The 17643-nt window shown below is 34.7% G+C and overlaps 6 protein-coding genes and 1 long non-coding RNA gene across 9 annotated transcripts; 5 read left to right on the forward strand and 2 right to left on the reverse strand.

The window, feature by feature from the left end:
* Positions 1 to 173: 173 nt before the first annotated feature.
* Positions 174 to 2950, reverse strand: BNAA09G45220D (precursor of CEP13). The gene has a single exon (XM_048741675.1). It carries the CDS (start codon positions 2327 to 2329, stop codon positions 2045 to 2047), a length of 285 nt encoding a protein of 94 aa, XP_048597632.1. The 5' UTR covers positions 2330 to 2950; the 3' UTR covers positions 174 to 2044.
* Positions 2951 to 3131: 181 nt separating this feature from the next.
* LOC106434901 (putative F-box/FBD/LRR-repeat protein At1g16940) lies at positions 3132 to 5143 on the reverse strand. The gene is made up of 3 exons (XM_013875753.2): positions 4072 to 5143; positions 3835 to 3981; positions 3132 to 3726 (listed from the first exon to the last, which is right to left on the reverse strand). The coding sequence occupies exons 1-3, from the start codon at positions 4879 to 4881 to the stop codon at positions 3409 to 3411; spliced, it is 1275 nt and encodes a 424-aa protein (XP_013731207.2). The 5' UTR covers positions 4882 to 5143; the 3' UTR covers positions 3132 to 3408.
* Positions 5144 to 7205: 2062 nt separating this feature from the next.
* LOC106434888 (ras-related protein RABA1b) lies at positions 7206 to 8962 on the forward strand. Its single transcript, XM_013875737.3, has 2 exons — positions 7206 to 7544; positions 8379 to 8962. Exons 1-2 carry the CDS (start codon positions 7324 to 7326, stop codon positions 8806 to 8808), a joined length of 651 nt encoding a protein of 216 aa, XP_013731191.2. The 5' UTR covers positions 7206 to 7323; the 3' UTR covers positions 8809 to 8962.
* A 172-nt stretch (positions 8963 to 9134) lies between these two features.
* BNAANNG13020D lies at positions 9135 to 9650 on the forward strand. Its single transcript, XM_013875738.3, has 2 exons — positions 9135 to 9215; positions 9295 to 9650. Exons 1-2 carry the CDS (start codon positions 9152 to 9154, stop codon positions 9435 to 9437), a joined length of 207 nt encoding a protein of 68 aa, XP_013731192.1. The 5' UTR covers positions 9135 to 9151; the 3' UTR covers positions 9438 to 9650.
* A 313-nt stretch (positions 9651 to 9963) lies between these two features.
* Positions 9964 to 11720, forward strand: LOC106434895 (ubiquitin-conjugating enzyme E2 36). The gene is made up of 8 exons (XM_013875744.3): positions 9964 to 10185; positions 10261 to 10288; positions 10393 to 10479; positions 10606 to 10664; positions 10982 to 11023; positions 11118 to 11191; positions 11304 to 11401; positions 11486 to 11720. The coding sequence occupies exons 1-8, from the start codon at positions 10150 to 10152 to the stop codon at positions 11521 to 11523; spliced, it is 462 nt and encodes a 153-aa protein (XP_013731198.1). The 5' UTR covers positions 9964 to 10149; the 3' UTR covers positions 11524 to 11720.
* Positions 11721 to 12694: 974 nt separating this feature from the next.
* On the forward strand, positions 12695 to 13718 carry LOC106416019. The gene is made up of 2 exons (XM_048741676.1): positions 12695 to 12982; positions 13307 to 13718. The coding sequence occupies exons 1-2, from the start codon at positions 12744 to 12746 to the stop codon at positions 13518 to 13520; spliced, it is 453 nt and encodes a 150-aa protein (XP_048597633.1). The 5' UTR covers positions 12695 to 12743; the 3' UTR covers positions 13521 to 13718.
* A 249-nt stretch (positions 13719 to 13967) lies between these two features.
* On the forward strand, positions 13968 to 16290 carry LOC125578569. 3 transcript variants are annotated; one of them, XR_007316674.1, is made up of 6 exons: positions 13968 to 14339; positions 14570 to 14986; positions 15078 to 15163; positions 15250 to 15316; positions 15465 to 15895; positions 15983 to 16290. It is a non-coding gene; the product is annotated as an uncharacterized LOC125578569 (long non-coding RNA). The 3 variants fall into 3 exon arrangements; XR_007316673.1 differs by having other exon boundaries at positions 14570 to 14680; positions 14943 to 14986; positions 15465 to 16290; XR_007316672.1 differs by having other exon boundaries at positions 15465 to 16290.
* Positions 16291 to 17643: the final 1353 nt, after the last annotated feature.

The following is a 17643-nucleotide window of genomic DNA, read 5'->3' on the forward strand; positions in this document are numbered from 1 at the left end:
GGTTTGAAGTAAAATACAATTATAAAACGTATTTCAACAATTTCAGAACCACGTTTATCTTACAAGCATAATTCAACCATTGATATAACATTAGCGTGCTATCTATGGAATCTAAACTGATACCTACTAGTTTTGGATCATACTTGACAGATATATGAATGTCTTTTAACAATTTATCAAGTCAAAATCAGAAACACACTTTTTTCAAAAAAAGAAAAAAGAATCAGAAACACAGATTCTTTCAAATTTGAAGCAACGTTTATCTGACATGATGTTATGTATGAAGATCATACGGTTTGCTTCTCAAACGGGATATGTAAGCCGATTGGGTATATCAAAAAAGAAACTGATATTTTTTTTTGTCACAAGACTCAGATTTAAATATTGTGTAATTTAAGTGCTGATTTTAAGATACATATATAACATGCATTGAATGTGCAAAGGCGGCTCCATCTTACTAGTTGGTTAGTTAAACTTATTAAGAAAATGCAAAAAAGGAAAGTGGGAGAAGAAGCTTCGTGACAAAAAGTTAGTCCATAAATAGTATAATCCCGGAGATGAGCAATAATGGTGTTCCTTATATTATTGCATGTCTATTTTCATTTTGCGCTTTTTTCTTCTCTTTTGTCTTAAACTCTGAATCTATTCATAGAAGATATAACGTCAACAGGACAGAGGAAGACGTCTCTCGTAAAACACACAAATAATTATAGGTTATTGTCAATTCATCAACTTTGCTACAAAAGTGCCAAATAGAAGCTTTTGAATTATTATTACTATCGACTTATAAAGTTGTAGGGGGCTTATAACTATTAGCTTCCTTCCTGGTGTAAATTTAAGTACGCAACATATATAGTACATCGTCTCAAATGATTATGATCCAGAATGTTTTCTTTGATAATGTATGATCGAGAGAGACATGTTTTTTTTGGATAACTGTGAAAATTCGGCGATCAAGGTTAACCGATTAGTCCCACGAAACACATAGCATTCCATATATTTTCATCATTTAAGATAGTCTAGGTGGTCAACGGGAATCGAACCAAGATTTTACTGTACTGAATTTTTATTTTCTTTCAAGCACCATTGGACTATACCGCTGGTTGATCTATACAAGTCTCTCTAAAATCTATTGTAATAAACTAATTGATATAGTCGTTGGAGTTGTTTAAGTTTATAAAATGCGCTAAACTATTAGCTTACCAGAAATGAAAACATAATACGGCTACAACTATTGTAATAGACTAATTGATATAAAATGCGCTAAACAAATTGATTTTGTTGTGTTCTTATACAGAGTTATTTTTAAAAAGCAATAAATTTTCAAAAATATCTTGATATAAAACTTTTAAGATCCTCTCCAAACGCTTTATTGTACATGTCTTTTTCATGGTCTTTCTTTCTCTTTTCATTTTTATTATAATTATTGAATAAAATAATTACTTCGATATTTAAGTATTTAACCGCTGGCCAAGAACCGTGCCTGAATAAAGCAGATAAAGTATGTGTTTTGAGGCCAGACAAGATTTATATATTTAGGGGGTCAATATTATCATAAAATTTACATAGCTTTACTGGTAAAGACCTTACTATCTCAGGATATATAGTCAAAGTGCAAAGTTCAATTCATTAAACTGTAATATTTTTTTAAAAAAGATAAAGGGCCAAAAAATACTTTTTGCTTGGTGGCCGAATATCTTTCAGGTCTGGCCTTGGCCATGTTTTAAAAATACATAATTCATATACAATAATTTTCTCAATTTTTGTCTTATTCATCGCGAAAAGAAGAGCTGCATGTTGTTGCCTACATATTCATAAGTACCATATGCTAAACACACAAAAAGACAATAAATTTACTGTAAATAGTGATTTTTAGTACTCAATTAATTATGGATTACACACGCAAATACATCTATTTCAGTAGTCAGTACCATATAATACACAGACACACACACAGACTTCACTATAAGACGACGTACAATATATATGATAATATGATGAAACGAAGTCGAAAATAATATATAAATGTCGGTAATCAATGTGCCTAATTACCGACGCCGGGGCTAGGGACCGATCCTAGTCGACGGTAAATCTCTGGCGAGATTTCTGGAACCGTATGATGATCGGAATAATCCTCTGGCGGAGAAGTGTGACCCTTGTCGCTTGGAGCTGAAGGTGGGACATTGCCCTTTGGTAGGGCGCTAAGAAACAATCCCTTGCTTGCACCATAAGGCATTAGAACCTTTCTAGCTTCACAAGATTGCGAGACAAAACCTACAATTAAAATCAATAAGCAAATAATCGAAATGGAGATCCTTACGCGAGCCATTTCGTATAATTGATTTATAATGTTGGAGCTTAATTAATATTTCAATGTTCAGCCGTTTATTTTTTGGATGTTGTTGTGTGTTTTTTGTGTGAATGAATACTTGGCAGAGTGGATCTATATATAGAGAGCGCAAATGGAGTGGATCTAGGTCAATGGTGTAATTTGCGTTAGGTACATATGAACTAAAGTGTTGAGCTTGTATATATACACAGTGTTTTTAAGCATCTACACAGTGTTTATGATTATAATTCATATATAAATCAACTAATGCATATATAGATGTGTGTTTTTAAGCATCTACACAGTGTTTATGATTATAATTCTTCTGATTAGTAATCTACAAAACATAATAAGCATGTCAAAGAGAAAAAATTACTCCAGCAATTTAGTATATAGCTTAGTAATAATATAATAAAGAAAAATTGAGTTCTATGAGACAGAAATGTATTTTCACGAATAGAAACATTCAATTATTCTGTGTACTTTGAACATTATATAAAAATAAGATACGAAATAATTTTTTTTTGTCATTCAGTTCAATATATGTCTTATTAAGTTTCCTTCCTAAGAAAATAGGTTCCGTAAGAGACCAGAAAACAACTAAAGAGAGTGCTATTTTCTTCAAATTCATAGTTGAACAGTTATTTAGATGGCTCATTTAAAATGTGGTTCATGATGGCTATTATTATATGTGACTGCCTTTATGTGTTGGAATTTTGTGTGTTTATAGCTAAATCTTATCGTTGCGACACAATTATATGTTTAAAAACATTACTTTAGTTACATACCTCTACACCAGAAAGATCTAAAGTGAAAACATATTGTTTGTTGAATAAAAAGGGTACATCAGAATGTGGTGGAATATATAATTGCAGGTTCACATTGTTTTAGTATCTGAAAAATGTAAACTGAAACATCATATGGTTAAGCAGAGCATAAAGTAAATAGCAGAGTTAATTGTCCTACCTTGGAGATTATTTCATTGAGATTCCTAATTAGGCAGCGCCTATTACGACTTCCCAAAATATGGAACACAAAATGACCTGCAAAGCTCAAACCCTAAAGTACATGACTTCCAATCAGGAGAAACCGTTAGCACAAGTAAACAAAGAAAAGGGCTTGCATGTTCCAAAAGCTCTACAGCGAACAACAACTTCACACTCCATAGATTGTCTTGGCAATGCAAAGAGCTCGTTTAGGATCACATAATGTTCTTCTTCTATCTGATCTAAACGGAGTGTAAATTTCTTGAGTGCTGTTGAATTAGCCATAAAATATCTCCCTATTTTCTTCATATCTGCCATGTCCTTTGCTCTTACCTCAACAAACTCAAGCGATGATAAGACACACTGAGGCACATCGAAGAAGTTTAATCCATAGTTGTAACTTTTAAAGTCCTGCAATGTAGAGAGAGTAAAAAAGAAGATAAAGTAGTTAGTATAAGTATTTGAGACAGTTTCAGAATCTAAGTATTAATTAGCTGGTTAACTAAGAGAAATACTAACCATGACAAGGGATTTTAGATTTGGACACTTCTCAAGAAAAACTAGCAAATGTTCCCAGAATCCAAAGTTATTGATAGCCTTGACGCTCAAGAAAGAAAGTTTATGAAACTGGGGTAATGATTCCGATTTGGAGAACTTACGATGGACCTTCAAACAAAGAAAACAACATATAAATATGTTAAGAGAGAAACAACAACAACAACAAAAGTCTTAAAGTTAGAGAGAAAAATAGTTTACCGTGAGAATGTCAGAAGAGATGGTTAACTCTCTTACACGAGAGATCACTGTAAGCAAATGAAGATAGTTTTCAACGGAAGTAATCAAACCAACAAAATACAACTTAACAATGGAGCTCAAATCATTCATAATGATTCTTTCAATATAGCGACTGTTCAAAAGAGACGGAGATGGGACTTCGACTCCATACAATAAATCCACAGTGAGGGTTTCTAAAGCTGGACAGACAGCGATCAGCATATCCATTACCAAACTGCCAACAAACCAGATTTGTTTGAGATCCATGAACTTGAGACAAGGCAAAGAAACTGACTGCGGAGGTGTAGGCAAGGTTGCACGATAGAGTTTCAAAGAGACCAACCTCTCACACGATGTATAAATGGTTGGAGGTATCTTAATTAACCTTAAACGAATATCTTTTCTTCTTTTTGGGTCAACATAACCAACATCTAAATGTTGAATTTTCTGCTTAATAGCAGTGTCTATTGTTGTCTCGTTATAAGTATTGTCCTTGTATCTAACATACCGTAGCTTAATTCTTTGTAAGCACACGTCCCTCTTCACATCTAGAAATCTGTAGAAGAAACCGTATTTATCAAAATCTCTGGGGCCCTTAAACTCCAAATCCAATCCAAGAACAGATTGCCAAAGATCTCTCCATCTGCGACATAACAGGCTAGCCTTGATCACATCCTTCGTGGGAAGATTGAGAAGTATCTCATAAAGCAAGCAATCTGGTAACTGGCTGATCTTATCTTCTTTTTTTTCGATGATTCTATCAACACCAACAGGTTTCTTCTCTAACGTCATCTCTATAAAAAAATTTAAGCCGTGTGATTTTACCAATGAGTTCGAAACGCAAACGTCTAGGCTTGAGTTAAAGTGTTAAACAATTGAGAAAGCTTGTTGAACAAGCAACACCAATTCGAGCTAGGGTTTCTGAGTCTTGATCACCTATTCATGTTAATGCCGCTATTTATATAAGGTCAACTGAGGAAGCTAATCCTGATCATGAAGACGTTGAGAAACAATAATGGCACAATCCTATTAGAAAAAAGGTAATTTAGCATTTGTCATTTAGTTATTCTTTTAATACATTCAAATTTACTTTGTTTTAATTTAGTAATTAATGACCAAACATTCAGATAAGAAAATGGAAAACTTCGTAAGTTATAGGGATTCATGAATTTTCTTTAAAAAAATTTCCTTATTAATGAACTAGAATGTTAATCAACCATATATTATTTAGTTTATTTATCTATAGTAATTACTTAAAGTTACATTATAATAATCATGTATATTTAAGAATACTCCTATGAGATATTTAATTGACAATTGATCACACGCTCTGAGCTCTCCAGGAACTATCTAATATATTAAAAGAAGAGTACAAAATTAGATTAACTCTTATATTTGCACAACATTTATAATAGAATGTCATTGGATTAATTAATAAATTTCTTTTTTATTATTCTTTGTATTTTTTTATTTATTAATTAATTTTCCTAATTCAAATTTTAACTAAAAAATGGACTACAAGCCTACAATTACTTCAGAAAATCAAAGTGACGTTGTTTTCATATCGTCGATCTCATTGATATACGAACTGTTCATCACTTCCATGTGAAGACGAGGCCACGAGACTGGTCGGATTTTAGGGTTTAGTCGCTGATGCTCGACGAGCTGTTTTTCCTTTGGCTTCGTCGGCTTTCGGCTCTGAGACAGTGACATGGGGTTGCATTTTGTCACTCTTGTTATAGATCTGGAAGCTGATGTTGCATGCTGGCTTGCAACTTAGAGAAGTAAGAAGAGGGGTGTAAGGTGGCGCGTGAAGCAGTCTTGACGTGTGGGTGACTCAGCGTCACTTCTTACTCGTGTGAACTTTAGAGACTCTCCTTTGAAGGCTCACTAGAGGTAATAAGGCTGATGGGTGTTCGTCGGATGAACTTTCTTTATGCATGTGCTGTTCCTTTTTGACTTTGGAAGGATCGTCTATGGTTTGGATGGAGAAGGAAAAGGTGGTGCTTCACCCAGATCAGATGAAGCCTCAGCGTTAGAGTAAAGACGTTCTGTAGAAGAAGCTGCTCTTACGGTTCTCGTAGGTAGAGTGTGGTGGGTTTTAAGTTTCCCAAGTGGTCTTCGGGAGAAGTTCAAAGACCTGGTGGCGAACACACTTAAGAGTTAGGACTTGGCATATGCAGTACCAGAGTGATTGACAGATCCGGTCGTGTGGCACTTCTCCAGTTTACAAATTTTCTGGCTTTGCTGTGAACGATGTCACTGCCTCCACCAGTCTTTTCATATACAAAACCTCTATCCCAAGCTCTTAGTCGATTATCTAGACACGGATAGAATATCCAGGTTTTTGAAGGTATTTGTGATTTGCTTCGCACGCCAAAAATATCTAATTTTTCGATTTGCTTTGCTTCGGAAAAATACGGATATTCGGAAAAAACGGATATCCGGAAAATAAATAGATATTTGCGGATATTTACGAATACTTATGGATATCTCATATGTTTTGATTATTGCAAATAATCTTAAAATTTTGATACAAATTTGTTTTGTAAAATATTTTTTTGCATGATATATAAGATAAAAATTAAAATGAATAGTGAATCTACATATTTTATAATTTTTTAAAACTTAGCTAATAATTCTAAAAGATAAAACTGAAGAAAAAAATTATAATTGTCATAAATTTATTCATTTCCTTTTATATAATATTTTTATATAAGTAATAATGTGAAAAAAATTTGTCAAATCATATGTTAGAATAACAATTATATAATTTTATACATTTAAAACTTTAAATATAATTAAGATATACATGTATATATATTACCGGATCAGATCAGATATCCGCTTCCTAAAATTTAAATATTTGTGATTTGCTTCGATTTTAACAGATATTGATTTTTAGTATTTGCTTTATTTCAAAAGTTTACGGATATCAGAAATTTTTGAATCGAAATCGAGATGAATAACAAATCGAATCAAATTTAACAGATAAAATGTCCAGCCCTATCGCGCAAGTGACACTACACGTGGAGGATAAAACTGACAGTCACCGACGCGTGCGAGAGATCAACGGACCAGATCTCAGCTTATAATCACAACACTATCACCGCCAGTCACGTTAACTGTTACACCATCTTCTCGAGTTATTTCAAATCTCAGTTTGTTTACACTGAAGCGTCTCTCTCACTCTCTCTCAATCAATCAAGCAAGCAAATACGGGAGACGGGGGAGATGGCAGGGTACAAAGTGGAAGACGACTACGATTACCTCTTCAAAGTTGTTCTTATAGGCGATTCCGGAGTAGGCAAATCCAATCTCCTCTCCAGATTCACCAAAAACGAGTTCAACCTCGAGTCTAAATCCACCATTGGAGTCGAGTTCGCCACTCGGACCTTGAAGGTTGATGATAAGGTCGTCAAAGCTCAGATTTGGGACACTGCTGGTCAAGAGAGGTTCGTTTTTATTTTTTCGTCACGCTAGATCTTGCGCTTTTAGTTTCTCTTGCGTGTTTTCGATTTTATCATTGTTTCGAAGATCACACTAACAGTCATAGATCTATCTTTTTTTTGGTAACTTGGATTGTGAAAGCTAGCTTTTGATCGCTGAGTGTGTGGCATAATTTGAGCAAATGAGATTACATTGGAATTGAATCTGTAGGTCTCTAGAGATGGTGATTATTTAATGTATCATTCATTCACTGGCTTCTATGCTTGTGTCTAGTTTTTAAGCGTTTGGATTAGTGAATGTGTTCACCAGCATTTGACTAGATAGTCTTTCCGTTGACTTTTTGTACTCAATGGTTGACTGCACTTGACCACCATTGAAGGATAGATTATGGAGGAAGCTAATAATAATAGACTCTCTTCTGAAAATAAGTCTTGTTTTGACTCAATATGACAGTGATTTGCTTGAGGTGGATGATTCTTAATTAAATGGTTGAACATGAATTTGTCTGGTTAATGATCACTTGAATCAGAATCACTTCAGATTATTATTAGAATTAAGCAATGAACTTGCTCTCTTTACTAGTAGAGTTGCATCCATTTAAACGATTGTTTTCACTGCCTTGAGCCTTCTTTGAGCTAGCAATTTAGTTTATATCCCTATTTTAGGCAAAACTAATAATTGGAAATTGAATCAGTATGTACATCCTTCTGTCCTTGATCTAGATTTGGGATTGGCCTGAGATTAGGATGATGAAAGTTAAAACCTTTATTATCACCTTTGCTCAGTTTACCACTGGTTCTTGGCACCATCTTTAAGACTTGGTTTGATTCTGGTTGCAGGTACCGTGCCATCACCAGTGCATACTACCGTGGAGCAGTTGGCGCACTCCTAGTATACGATACCACCCGCCGTGCAACATTCGAGAACGTAGACCGGTGGTTAAAAGAGCTCAAAAACCACACAGACCCAAACATTGTGGTGATGCTCGTTGGTAACAAATCCGATCTGCGCCATTTACTAGCTGTTCCGACAGAGGATGGTAAATCGTATGCTGAGCAGGAATCGCTTTGCTTCATGGAAACATCTGCCCTTGAAGCCACCTATGTCGAGGACGCTTTCGCAGAGGTTTTGACGCAGATTTACCGCATCACTAGCAAGAAGCAAGTCGAAGCTGGTGAAGATGCGAATGGGTCTGTCCCGAAAGGGGAGAAAATCGAAGTTAAGAATGATGTCTCTGCTCTGAAGAAACTCGGTTGCTGCTCAAATTGAAGTTTTTTGGTTTATATATGTTGAGAGAGAGAGAGAGAGAGACACAGAGAGAGTTGTAATACCCCAAGGTCCATTGTTTGGTTATGTTATTGTTTTGTAATAAATATGAGTTTTTACACTATACATATGATATAATGTTTAACTTTGTTCCAAAGTATTGTTGGTCAAACCAATTTGTAACTTCAAAAATAAAAAAAAACTCAGAACCGGGTTAAACCCGGTCGGGTTGCGTTATGTTGGTCGTCGGGTTAGGGCTCATTTCGTTACATACAGAACATAGAAGCGACAACGTTTTGGAAAACAAACTCTTGAGAGGAGAAGAAGATAGCGATTAGAAGGAAGAATGATAGAGGAAGGTCCACCGGCTCCGAAGGTTCTCCGTATGGTCTACTTCGTCGGCGCCGGATGTAAGTTAGATCGAAACTCTTATCCGCTTGTATTTTGATTGACTAAATCGATGATTTTGACTATGTTCGATTTTGGCAGTTTTATGCACTTTCGCGATCAACAAATGGCGTGAAATGGAGAAAAAATCAAATCTGAAACAGCAGGAGAAGAATCAGCAAGCAGATGGAGGAGGTTTATTGCATCAAATTCCTGCAGATTCGGTTCAGAAAGCAATGAAATGATGATTTATTTTCTCTTTTCTGTATTATCTGTATTTTTTTTTTTGATCCAGATGCAAAAGATATGGCAACTCTAAGTACTATCTTGATGTTGAATTTTTATTTTCCCTCAAATTTTGCTTGCATTTCCTTAAATCATCTGCAATTGTGATATTTGAAAACAATGGTTTGCAAAGACTATTGCTTTGAGAGCTAATTTTGATTTTTTACACGACTTATCTACCTGTTTAACAACAATTTCTAGTGTTGGGATTTTTAGTTTCCCAACTTCAAAACAAAGTTTCGTCGCTTTCAGTATCCAACAAAGATAGCTTTACCAGTGGAAGTCTTAACATCTTTTAGTAACCCTCTAGACCTATAAAACTCAGTTCAGTGTCCAGTTTTGAGGTTAATGTAACAACTAATAACTGCTCAGTCTCGTCTTTAAACGTCCCCCGTTCACGGTTCATAGTGGTTTGTAGTGAATCTCTCCACAAGGCAAAAGGAAGATCATGTTATTGATGTTGACACACTAATGCTCTCCCAATAATGTCTTAACTTTGTTATCCCTTCTTTATATTTTGCGTTAGACCAACGCGTCGCTAAAAGGAAAAAAAGAAAAGGAAAAAGAATAAAAAACAATCAAGGGTCACAAGACAAGACACGACGTAGCTTCGTTCTCTCTCAAAAACCCTAATTATCTTTGACATCGATCGAATCCGATAAGCGAGCGAGAATGGCGAATAGTAATCTACCGCGAAGAATCATCAAGGTGCGTTTCCCGATCTCTTTAAGTTGCCAATTGATTATAGCTCATCTGATTTTTACTTTTTCTCGGATCTGGTAGGAAACTCAACGCCTGCTTAGCGAACCGGGTAAGCTCTCATCAGCTTCATTCTATCCTTGTTGATTTTTGATATAGCTGTTATTATGAAATTGAATTTTGGAATATTGGTTGTGTGTGTGTTGCTTGCTGCAGCTCCGGGGATAAGTGCGTCACCGTCAGAGGAGAATATGCGATATTTCAATGTTATGATTCTTGGTCCTTCCCAGTCTCCTTATGAAGGTACTCAAGATCATTGATTAAGTGCTGCATCCATTTATCTTTTTTTAAGTCTTGTTTATTAACGTTCATTAAAATGTTTGTTAATTGGTATTGTTTTTTTTTTTTAATTTTATCCTCAATTTGTAGGAGGCGTTTTCAAGTTGGAGCTCTTTTTGCCTGAAGAGTATCCTATGGCAGCTCCCAAAGTAAGTTGCTTCAACTTTTGTGAGTTTTACTCATTTTCATTTCATGTTTCTGATGTTTTGGCTGCATTCATTACATTCCATTGTAACTTGAGTATAACTAGTGGAACCCAACAATATTGTATAAACGCAGTGTAAATGACTATTAAGGTGGTTGTCTTTACACATTATAATTTTTTTTTTGTTTTATACCGATTCGGGTTTTATGAGATTGGTTACTGTGGTTCGTTATGACTACTTCAAATTCATTTTCACTTGTAAGATTAGATAGGGTATCCAAGTTTCAATATTGATATAGGTTCTTACCATTTGTAACACAGGTTAGGTTTCTCACGAAGATTTACCATCCTAACATTGACAAGGTTTGTTGCAAAATTTATACTATTTTATTTTCTCTTACTATCTTATATATCCTTATGAAACATGTTTTGTATGCTTTCATTTATGTATATATAGCTTGGAAGAATTTGCCTTGACATATTGAAAGACAAGTGGAGTCCTGCGCTACAAATAAGAACTGTGCTTTTGAGGTATAGTTGTTATTCCAAAGATTTACTCTCTCTAGTCTCTAATGCATAATAACGGTTGTTAATATCAATTATTGAAACTTTATGGTTCTCCAATGGTGGTTTAAAAATCAAGTATTCAAGCTCTTCTAAGCGCACCAAACCCAGATGATCCACTCTCTGAGAACATAGCCAAGCATTGGAAGAGTAATGAAGCTGAAGCTGTGGAGACAGGTGATAAACATGATCTTAAAACTGTCAACAAATCTTTGTTCCTCTATAATCTGGTGAGTCTCATATCGTTGTGAACATATGCAGCTAAGGAGTGGACTCGTCTGTATGCAAGTGGCGCTTGATGGGGGGAGTGCAAGAGGAGAAAGATCATTGTCATTTAAATAACATTATATATGGTGAAATACTCTATCTCAAGGTTTTATCCAAATCCTTTTTTTTCTAAAACAAGAAAAAAAGATTTGTACTCTCTGGATATGTATAACTACTAGGGAGGATTTAAGACTAGTTTATCCATATTTGCAAACTAACTTTCTTCAAATGTGCTTGCGCTTGTGCTTTCTCTGTGTTTTTTAAACTGCTCCAGTTATTAGAGCACTGCTAGTGATAAGATTTGACAGATCGTGAATGAAGCAAATTTGGTGAATGGTTGAAGTAGAGAGAAATGTTAATAATACAGATGCATGTATGAGCAAAAGCTACTAAAACGAAGCAGATTATTTTGGTCAAAAGTAGAAAAAGGTGTAAAAAATCGTTATGTTGGATGAGATTTCAATTTGTTTCTTTCGTTAAATGGCCTTTTAGAAACAGGACTCGTTAGTTGATGGACGCCTCAAGTAGTATATCCTATTGGCAAGAACCTACTATCAAAATGAGATTTTGCTCAATAAGCGGCAAAAATATAATATCTGAATTTTTACGTGCTGGAGAGGCTTGATTAGGGCTTTGTTTCTGTAGCTTACTTGGAACTTTACCTTAGCCAACGAACCTTTTTTGTTGTTTATCTCACATACAACACGAAGAAGCAAGATGAGACAAAGAGACGTTTAAACCAATTAATTACTTCCAGCGACGCTAATGTCTGAAAAATGATCCTCACCAGCTCAACTAAGTGACTAACACTTGCTAAGATGGTAAACAAAAGTTAAATATGAGTCTCGCGACTTTGGAATTTAAAAAGAGAATATGGTTTTATCGTACTGATTAGCATATGGTTACGATGGTCGTAACTCGTAAGTACCGAACCAATTCTACAGTAAGTGGCAAGTCATACATGTCAATAAAACGGTCGGGTATAAACCGGATTTGGGTATAAAACGTAATAGTAAAGTCTTACATGAGCCCACCTCCTTTACGTTCGACCTTCACGTCGGTCTGTGGTTCACGCGTCAGACACGTGTGGTGTCCCCACCACGTCTCACTTGCCGACTTGCCTTGGCAAACAGTAACCTTTGTAACACATTTTGTCTACCACAAGTTTTATTCCTTAAGTTCAACTCACCGGCATTATTTAAACACACAGAGAGAAAGCAATATAGAGAACCTTAACAACGAAAATAAACACATGGCCGGAAAATTAATGACTTTGCAAGTTTTCCACTTGCTAAGCATATCTTTAGTCATCTTCTTTGTATTCTCTGTGAATGTTGTCAGTGAGGAGGATTACCAGAGAGCGGTGCCTCCGGAAGATAAAACGACTACGGTTTGGTTCTCTAGGATCAAACAGTCTGGTAATGATTACTGGGGGAAACTCAAAGAGAGTTTAGGTCGTGGTCACGCCCGCTTTTTTCCTCCAAACATAGAGTAAGTAGACACTCAGTTCAAATAGTCAGTCTTACAGATCATATAATATTATTCTCCATTTGTTTCCTATTTTTCTACCGTATATTTCCTTCAAAAGTGTCAATAAAACATAATTTAAATTTTATTTATTTAATTATAAATAAAATAATAAAATATATAACTTTGGTTATATGCATAAAGTTAAAGTTAATTAGATATACGAAAACATGATATCGATATCGTGAAACAATGAAAATTCTCTAATCGGAACTGAGACATACGTGGTTTCTAGTCGAAGTAGCTTCTTTCTTAATAACGCGCGTTATTTTCTTTGCATTTGTGTAGAGGAAAGGATGATCCATCAATGGGAGCAGGAGGAAAGATGAAAGAGGCGGTCACAAGGAGCTTCGAGCACAGTAAAGATTCGGTGGAGGAAGCTGCCAGATCAGCAGCGGAGGTGGCGTGTGATGCGGCGGAAGCAGTTAAAGAAAAGGTGAAGAGGAGCTTTTCCGGCAGCGAGACGACTCAGCAGCAGTCATATGGTACTGAGGAGCTCTAAATACCTCGTTATGTTCGATTGAAACGACATAGTTTCGGAAGAGAATCGCAACATATCATTGGTTGTTTGATTTCTAAGTCAACTTGCGTGCTTTTTTCTATATAGTATAGACAACGATCACGTCACGTGAGGGATTTGAGATCTCATATCTCATATTCAAGTATTAGAGTTATGGTTCTGGCCTTAACCATTGTGACTCGCAAATATCTTCTTTTCTTTTTCTTTTTGCCAACTAGCGCAAAATATCTACTTGTGAGTTGTCACCCAACATATCCATCTAAATTCTAAAACAATAAAGGTGTGAGAATCGTTATATCTAACCTATACTAAAAGGGGAATATGGTTAAAGGAGAGCCTGTCCACGTTGGATTAAATAATCAACCAGTAAAAAATTGACATGGCAGCTTCATTTTTAAGTAATCCTCTGTTTTTGTCCAGTCTTTATTTCTACAAACCCAAACTCCTACCTAATTTTTGACAAAATATCGCCTCCAGACCGATTCGACTTCTTCTTCCTTCTCATTGAAAAATCAATCATAAATCACTATGTTATCTTCTCCACCGATTCACCTGCGTAGAGTCTCATTTCCACCCCTATCACTCATAAAGACCCAACCGTTATTGCATTAACACAAAGCTAATCAACTCTTCCAATTCTCACACCTAAAAACGTTATATATATAGCTCTTTTACGGTGCTCTCATTCACCAAGAAGCTACCTTCATCAGTTTGCAACTCTTGACTAATGCTTCTTCATTAGGCCAAGATCTCATACATTTATCCTTTTGCTCCCTTCTTTGCTCGACAATCTTTCGCAAGGTAATTTTGTTTGATTTTCTTCTATGATTTTATCTCTAATTCCTCTCGATGTTGTGTTCCCCGATCCCTTTGTGATTTTTTTATACATGTTGATAGTTTGTTTATGAGCCGAATAATATTTGTTTTCATTTTCAGTGTCTTTCTAGATCTCTCTTCTATGTATGTGATTTTTAATCGGTACCTGGCTACCTACTCAAATTCCTCTCCATACTTCATTTTGATCTCTCCAGGTGGATTATCTATGTGACCAAGGAGCCACCGAAGTGAGCAGGATGTAGCAAAGCGGCTGCAACTGATCCAAACAAACCAAAAAGGCCAGCCGGGGCCTTCTTCTTTTTCATGTAATAATCGCCTGCAAATTCTTCTTTTATTTTGTGTTCAGTAGTTTCCATGGGTTAAATTTTTTTATTTAAAAAAGTTCTTCCTCTGGCTACTGTGAAATCTAATACAGGTTAGATGGTTCGAATCCTTTCTGTTATTTTGATGTCAAAAGTATTTGACAATGGTTATATGAACTTATAAATCTGTTGCCATTATTCCTCTTTTTAATTTGATTGTAATGTATTTTTTGTTGGTTTTCTATTATTTGTATGGACATACAAGTTGCAAAAGCTGCTGGAGATAAGTGGAAATTCTTGACAAATGGGGTATGTTCTCTCAACAATTACCCATAGTTGTGTTATTAGCTTATCATCTCAGTTGTCATAACAAAGTATAATACTTGTGTTTTACAATAAGTGAGGAGAAATAACTTCATGTTGCCAAGGCTGAAAATCACAAGTTTGACTACGAGAAGAACATTGAGACCGTACAACAAGAAATTGGTAAAACAAGTGTCAATCAAGTGTCAGTTTATAGATTGGTTGTTATGTTGGTCGTTGACCAATCATTGATTACTTTTCACTCATAGAAGAAATATCCAAAGGAAGATGAGGGATCTGAAAAATCAGTTCCAGAGGTTAGGATGAAAGAGAAAGGTTAGTGGTTTTGAGCTATTACACATCATTGCATAAGAAAGAGCTTTGATTTACTTTTGTACCATTTGTATAGATGTCTGCAAAGATATCTCTATATGTTAATCTTAACTTAAATGTTTGTGGGGCTAATTAAAAGAAGACTGAACAGGGTGCAAGAGCATAAAAACTACACGCTACACAAACCTCTTGAAGCTAAGGACATTGCAGCTAAGAAAGCTCAGAGAAATTCTGAGTATTTAAGGGAGAAAGAGAAGAAAACGGTATCAGCGAAAGGCTACAATTGTTTAAGAAATATGTGAAGCAATGAAATTGAGCAAGGAATCGTCTGGTGATGGTGGCAGAAGCTGCTCATTACGCCGAAGTGGCTACTCATAAAACAGATGTGGTTGGGTAGATAGTGCAAGGGACAAACTCGATTGCAGGGACGGTGGAAGGTGCAGTGGGATATGCAGGGCATAAGGTGGCTATAAGAATGTGGAGTTGATTAAAAATAAATCAGCAGCGGCTGCTAATATGGTGGTTGGATACACAGTGAGCCAGAAAGAGAAAGCTCAACACAAATGCCAAGAAATGCACCAGGTACTACTCCGCTTACGTCAAAGATCTTGATTTAGCTCATTCAAGTATCATAATGTTGTTACGTGGTTCTCAAGAAACTGTTTTTAGATTTGTTGAGTGGGGGTGAGGAAGAGAAGCTACCAGGGTTTGTCACCGAATCAAGAAGATGCTATGGACCGATGTAAGAGAAATTAGAAGTAAGGAAATTGTATTCGGATATGGACCAAAAGGGTTCGGGTATGAAGAAAGATGTTTAAATATCAAATGGAATGTTTTTTCAATTGTTTTTGCTTATAAGGGTCCTTTATCTAAATAGCATGAGACTATGCTTCAGAATAATTCCCTTCTAAATAAAAACCGCTCTTTTTCTATTAAATGGGTTGAAGTATGTAACTGGTTAAGGTTTATCAATCTAATCAATCTCTTCATATTTTCCTTTGAATTACTAATATTTATCTACTCTTTGGAGACTAAGTCAGTGGACTTTATACTTTGAAGTGGATCGTACAACACTATCATACCAAGAACATTAGCTACCTTCAATTTAAAAATACCAAAATTTCAAACATGTGATTGCAGACAAATATCTTGGATGGAAGTCATCCTCATAATCAAATCACTTCAATCGAGTTGCATGTTAATTTGTATCATATTGTATAATAGCAGACACATATATATGTGCAAATACTACATATAAATACACATAAATTTGTATTTTGATCGGCAAGAGACGTCGGAGACCATATATGTTTTCACACAATAATCAACAGGAAGAACCATATTAATCTTGGATGATGCAATTAAATAAGAAAAATGCTTAAAATTACTAAATATAACTACAAATAGTAATAAATAATTAAATTAAAAATTAATCAAAAATGATATGTGATATCAATATACAAAGAAGAGAAAGAAAAAAAACCCAAAAAACTAAAGATTATATTACAAAACAAAATGTAAAACACATAAAGTTATACGTAAGTCTTATATTAATTCAGTATAACTACATGAATAATTTCATATGCACAATAAATCTATTATTTAGTTCAAAAAAAGTAAAATAAATCTATTACACTTAATAAAACTCTAATTATATAGGAATCAAGAAGACAACATAGAAGACCAAGACAACATAGAAAACCAGCGTCGTTAACAAACAAAAAAAAAATCTTCTTCTTTACTGTTGTAAATATTCTTCTATGTATTAGCTTGATCAATGAAGAATTATTTAAATAAATAAGAATCAAATGAAAGCAAAAGTTTTTAGGGAAAATTGTTTTTAGAGCAAACAAATGATAACTATGTCCTTTTAGACTAATATTTATTTTGTGTCATTTTTGTCCATAACATCCTTTAATATTTTTGAAAATAAATTCAATAAGTAGTTTTACAAACCAAAAAAAAATTGGAAAAATAGTAACTTTTGATAAAATACCAATATGAATTTAGTGGTATTTTTTCAGTTCTAAAAATGTTTAAAACATAAATTTTAGATTATGTTCTAAATAAAGTAGAAATTGCATTCTACAAAGTAGAAAACAAAATCCACTTTTTTCATTGAATCTACAATGTTTAGAATACATGATCTACGTAAATAAGAGTATTCTAAAAATATTTAGAATACACATTACATGCTTAACCTACCGATCTAAAATCTTTAGAAATCAAAATCTACACATTAATATAAATCTACAACACGTAGAAACCGACTTCTACAGATTTACTGTAAATCTAAAACATGTAGAAATCAAAATCTACATATTACTATA

The sequence above is a fragment of the Brassica napus genome, chromosome A9, assembly GCF_020379485.1.
Source record: "Brassica napus cultivar Da-Ae chromosome A9, Da-Ae, whole genome shotgun sequence".
Lineage (NCBI taxonomy): Eukaryota > Viridiplantae > Streptophyta > Magnoliopsida > Brassicales > Brassicaceae > Brassica > Brassica napus.

Excerpts from the sequence above, each read along its gene's own strand:
- BNAA09G45220D (XM_048741675.1), bottom strand. The coding sequence starts at position 2,329 with ATGGCTCGCGTAAGGATCTCCATTTCGATTATTTGCTTATTGATTTTA.
- LOC106434901 (XM_013875753.2), bottom strand. The coding sequence starts at position 4,881 with ATGACGTTAGAGAAGAAACCTGTTGGTGTTGATAGAATCATCGAAAAA. Across the intron at positions 3,982-4,071 it reads TCTCTTCTGACATTCTCACG|GTCCATCGTAAGTTCTCCAA; the intron begins GTAAACTATTTT and ends CTTTGTTTGAAG. Across the intron at positions 3,727-3,834 it reads ATCTAAAATCCCTTGTCATG|GACTTTAAAAGTTACAACTA; the intron begins GTTAGTATTTCT and ends TCTACATTGCAG.
- LOC106434888 (XM_013875737.3), top strand. The coding sequence starts at position 7,324 with ATGGCAGGGTACAAAGTGGAAGACGACTACGATTACCTCTTCAAAGTT. Across the intron at positions 7,545-8,378 it reads GACACTGCTGGTCAAGAGAG|GTACCGTGCCATCACCAGTG; the intron begins GTTCGTTTTTAT and ends TTCTGGTTGCAG.
- BNAANNG13020D (XM_013875738.3), top strand. The coding sequence starts at position 9,152 with ATGATAGAGGAAGGTCCACCGGCTCCGAAGGTTCTCCGTATGGTCTAC. Across the intron at positions 9,216-9,294 it reads CTACTTCGTCGGCGCCGGAT|TTTTATGCACTTTCGCGATC; the intron begins GTAAGTTAGATC and ends CGATTTTGGCAG.
- LOC106434895 (XM_013875744.3), top strand. The coding sequence starts at position 10,150 with ATGGCGAATAGTAATCTACCGCGAAGAATCATCAAG. Across the intron at positions 10,665-10,981 it reads ATCCTATGGCAGCTCCCAAA|GTTAGGTTTCTCACGAAGAT; the intron begins GTAAGTTGCTTC and ends TTTGTAACACAG. Across the intron at positions 11,024-11,117 it reads ACCATCCTAACATTGACAAG|CTTGGAAGAATTTGCCTTGA; the intron begins GTTTGTTGCAAA and ends ATGTATATATAG.
- LOC106416019 (XM_048741676.1), top strand. The coding sequence starts at position 12,744 with ATGGCCGGAAAATTAATGACTTTGCAAGTTTTCCACTTGCTAAGCATA. Across the intron at positions 12,983-13,306 it reads TTTTTTCCTCCAAACATAGA|AGGAAAGGATGATCCATCAA; the intron begins GTAAGTAGACAC and ends GCATTTGTGTAG.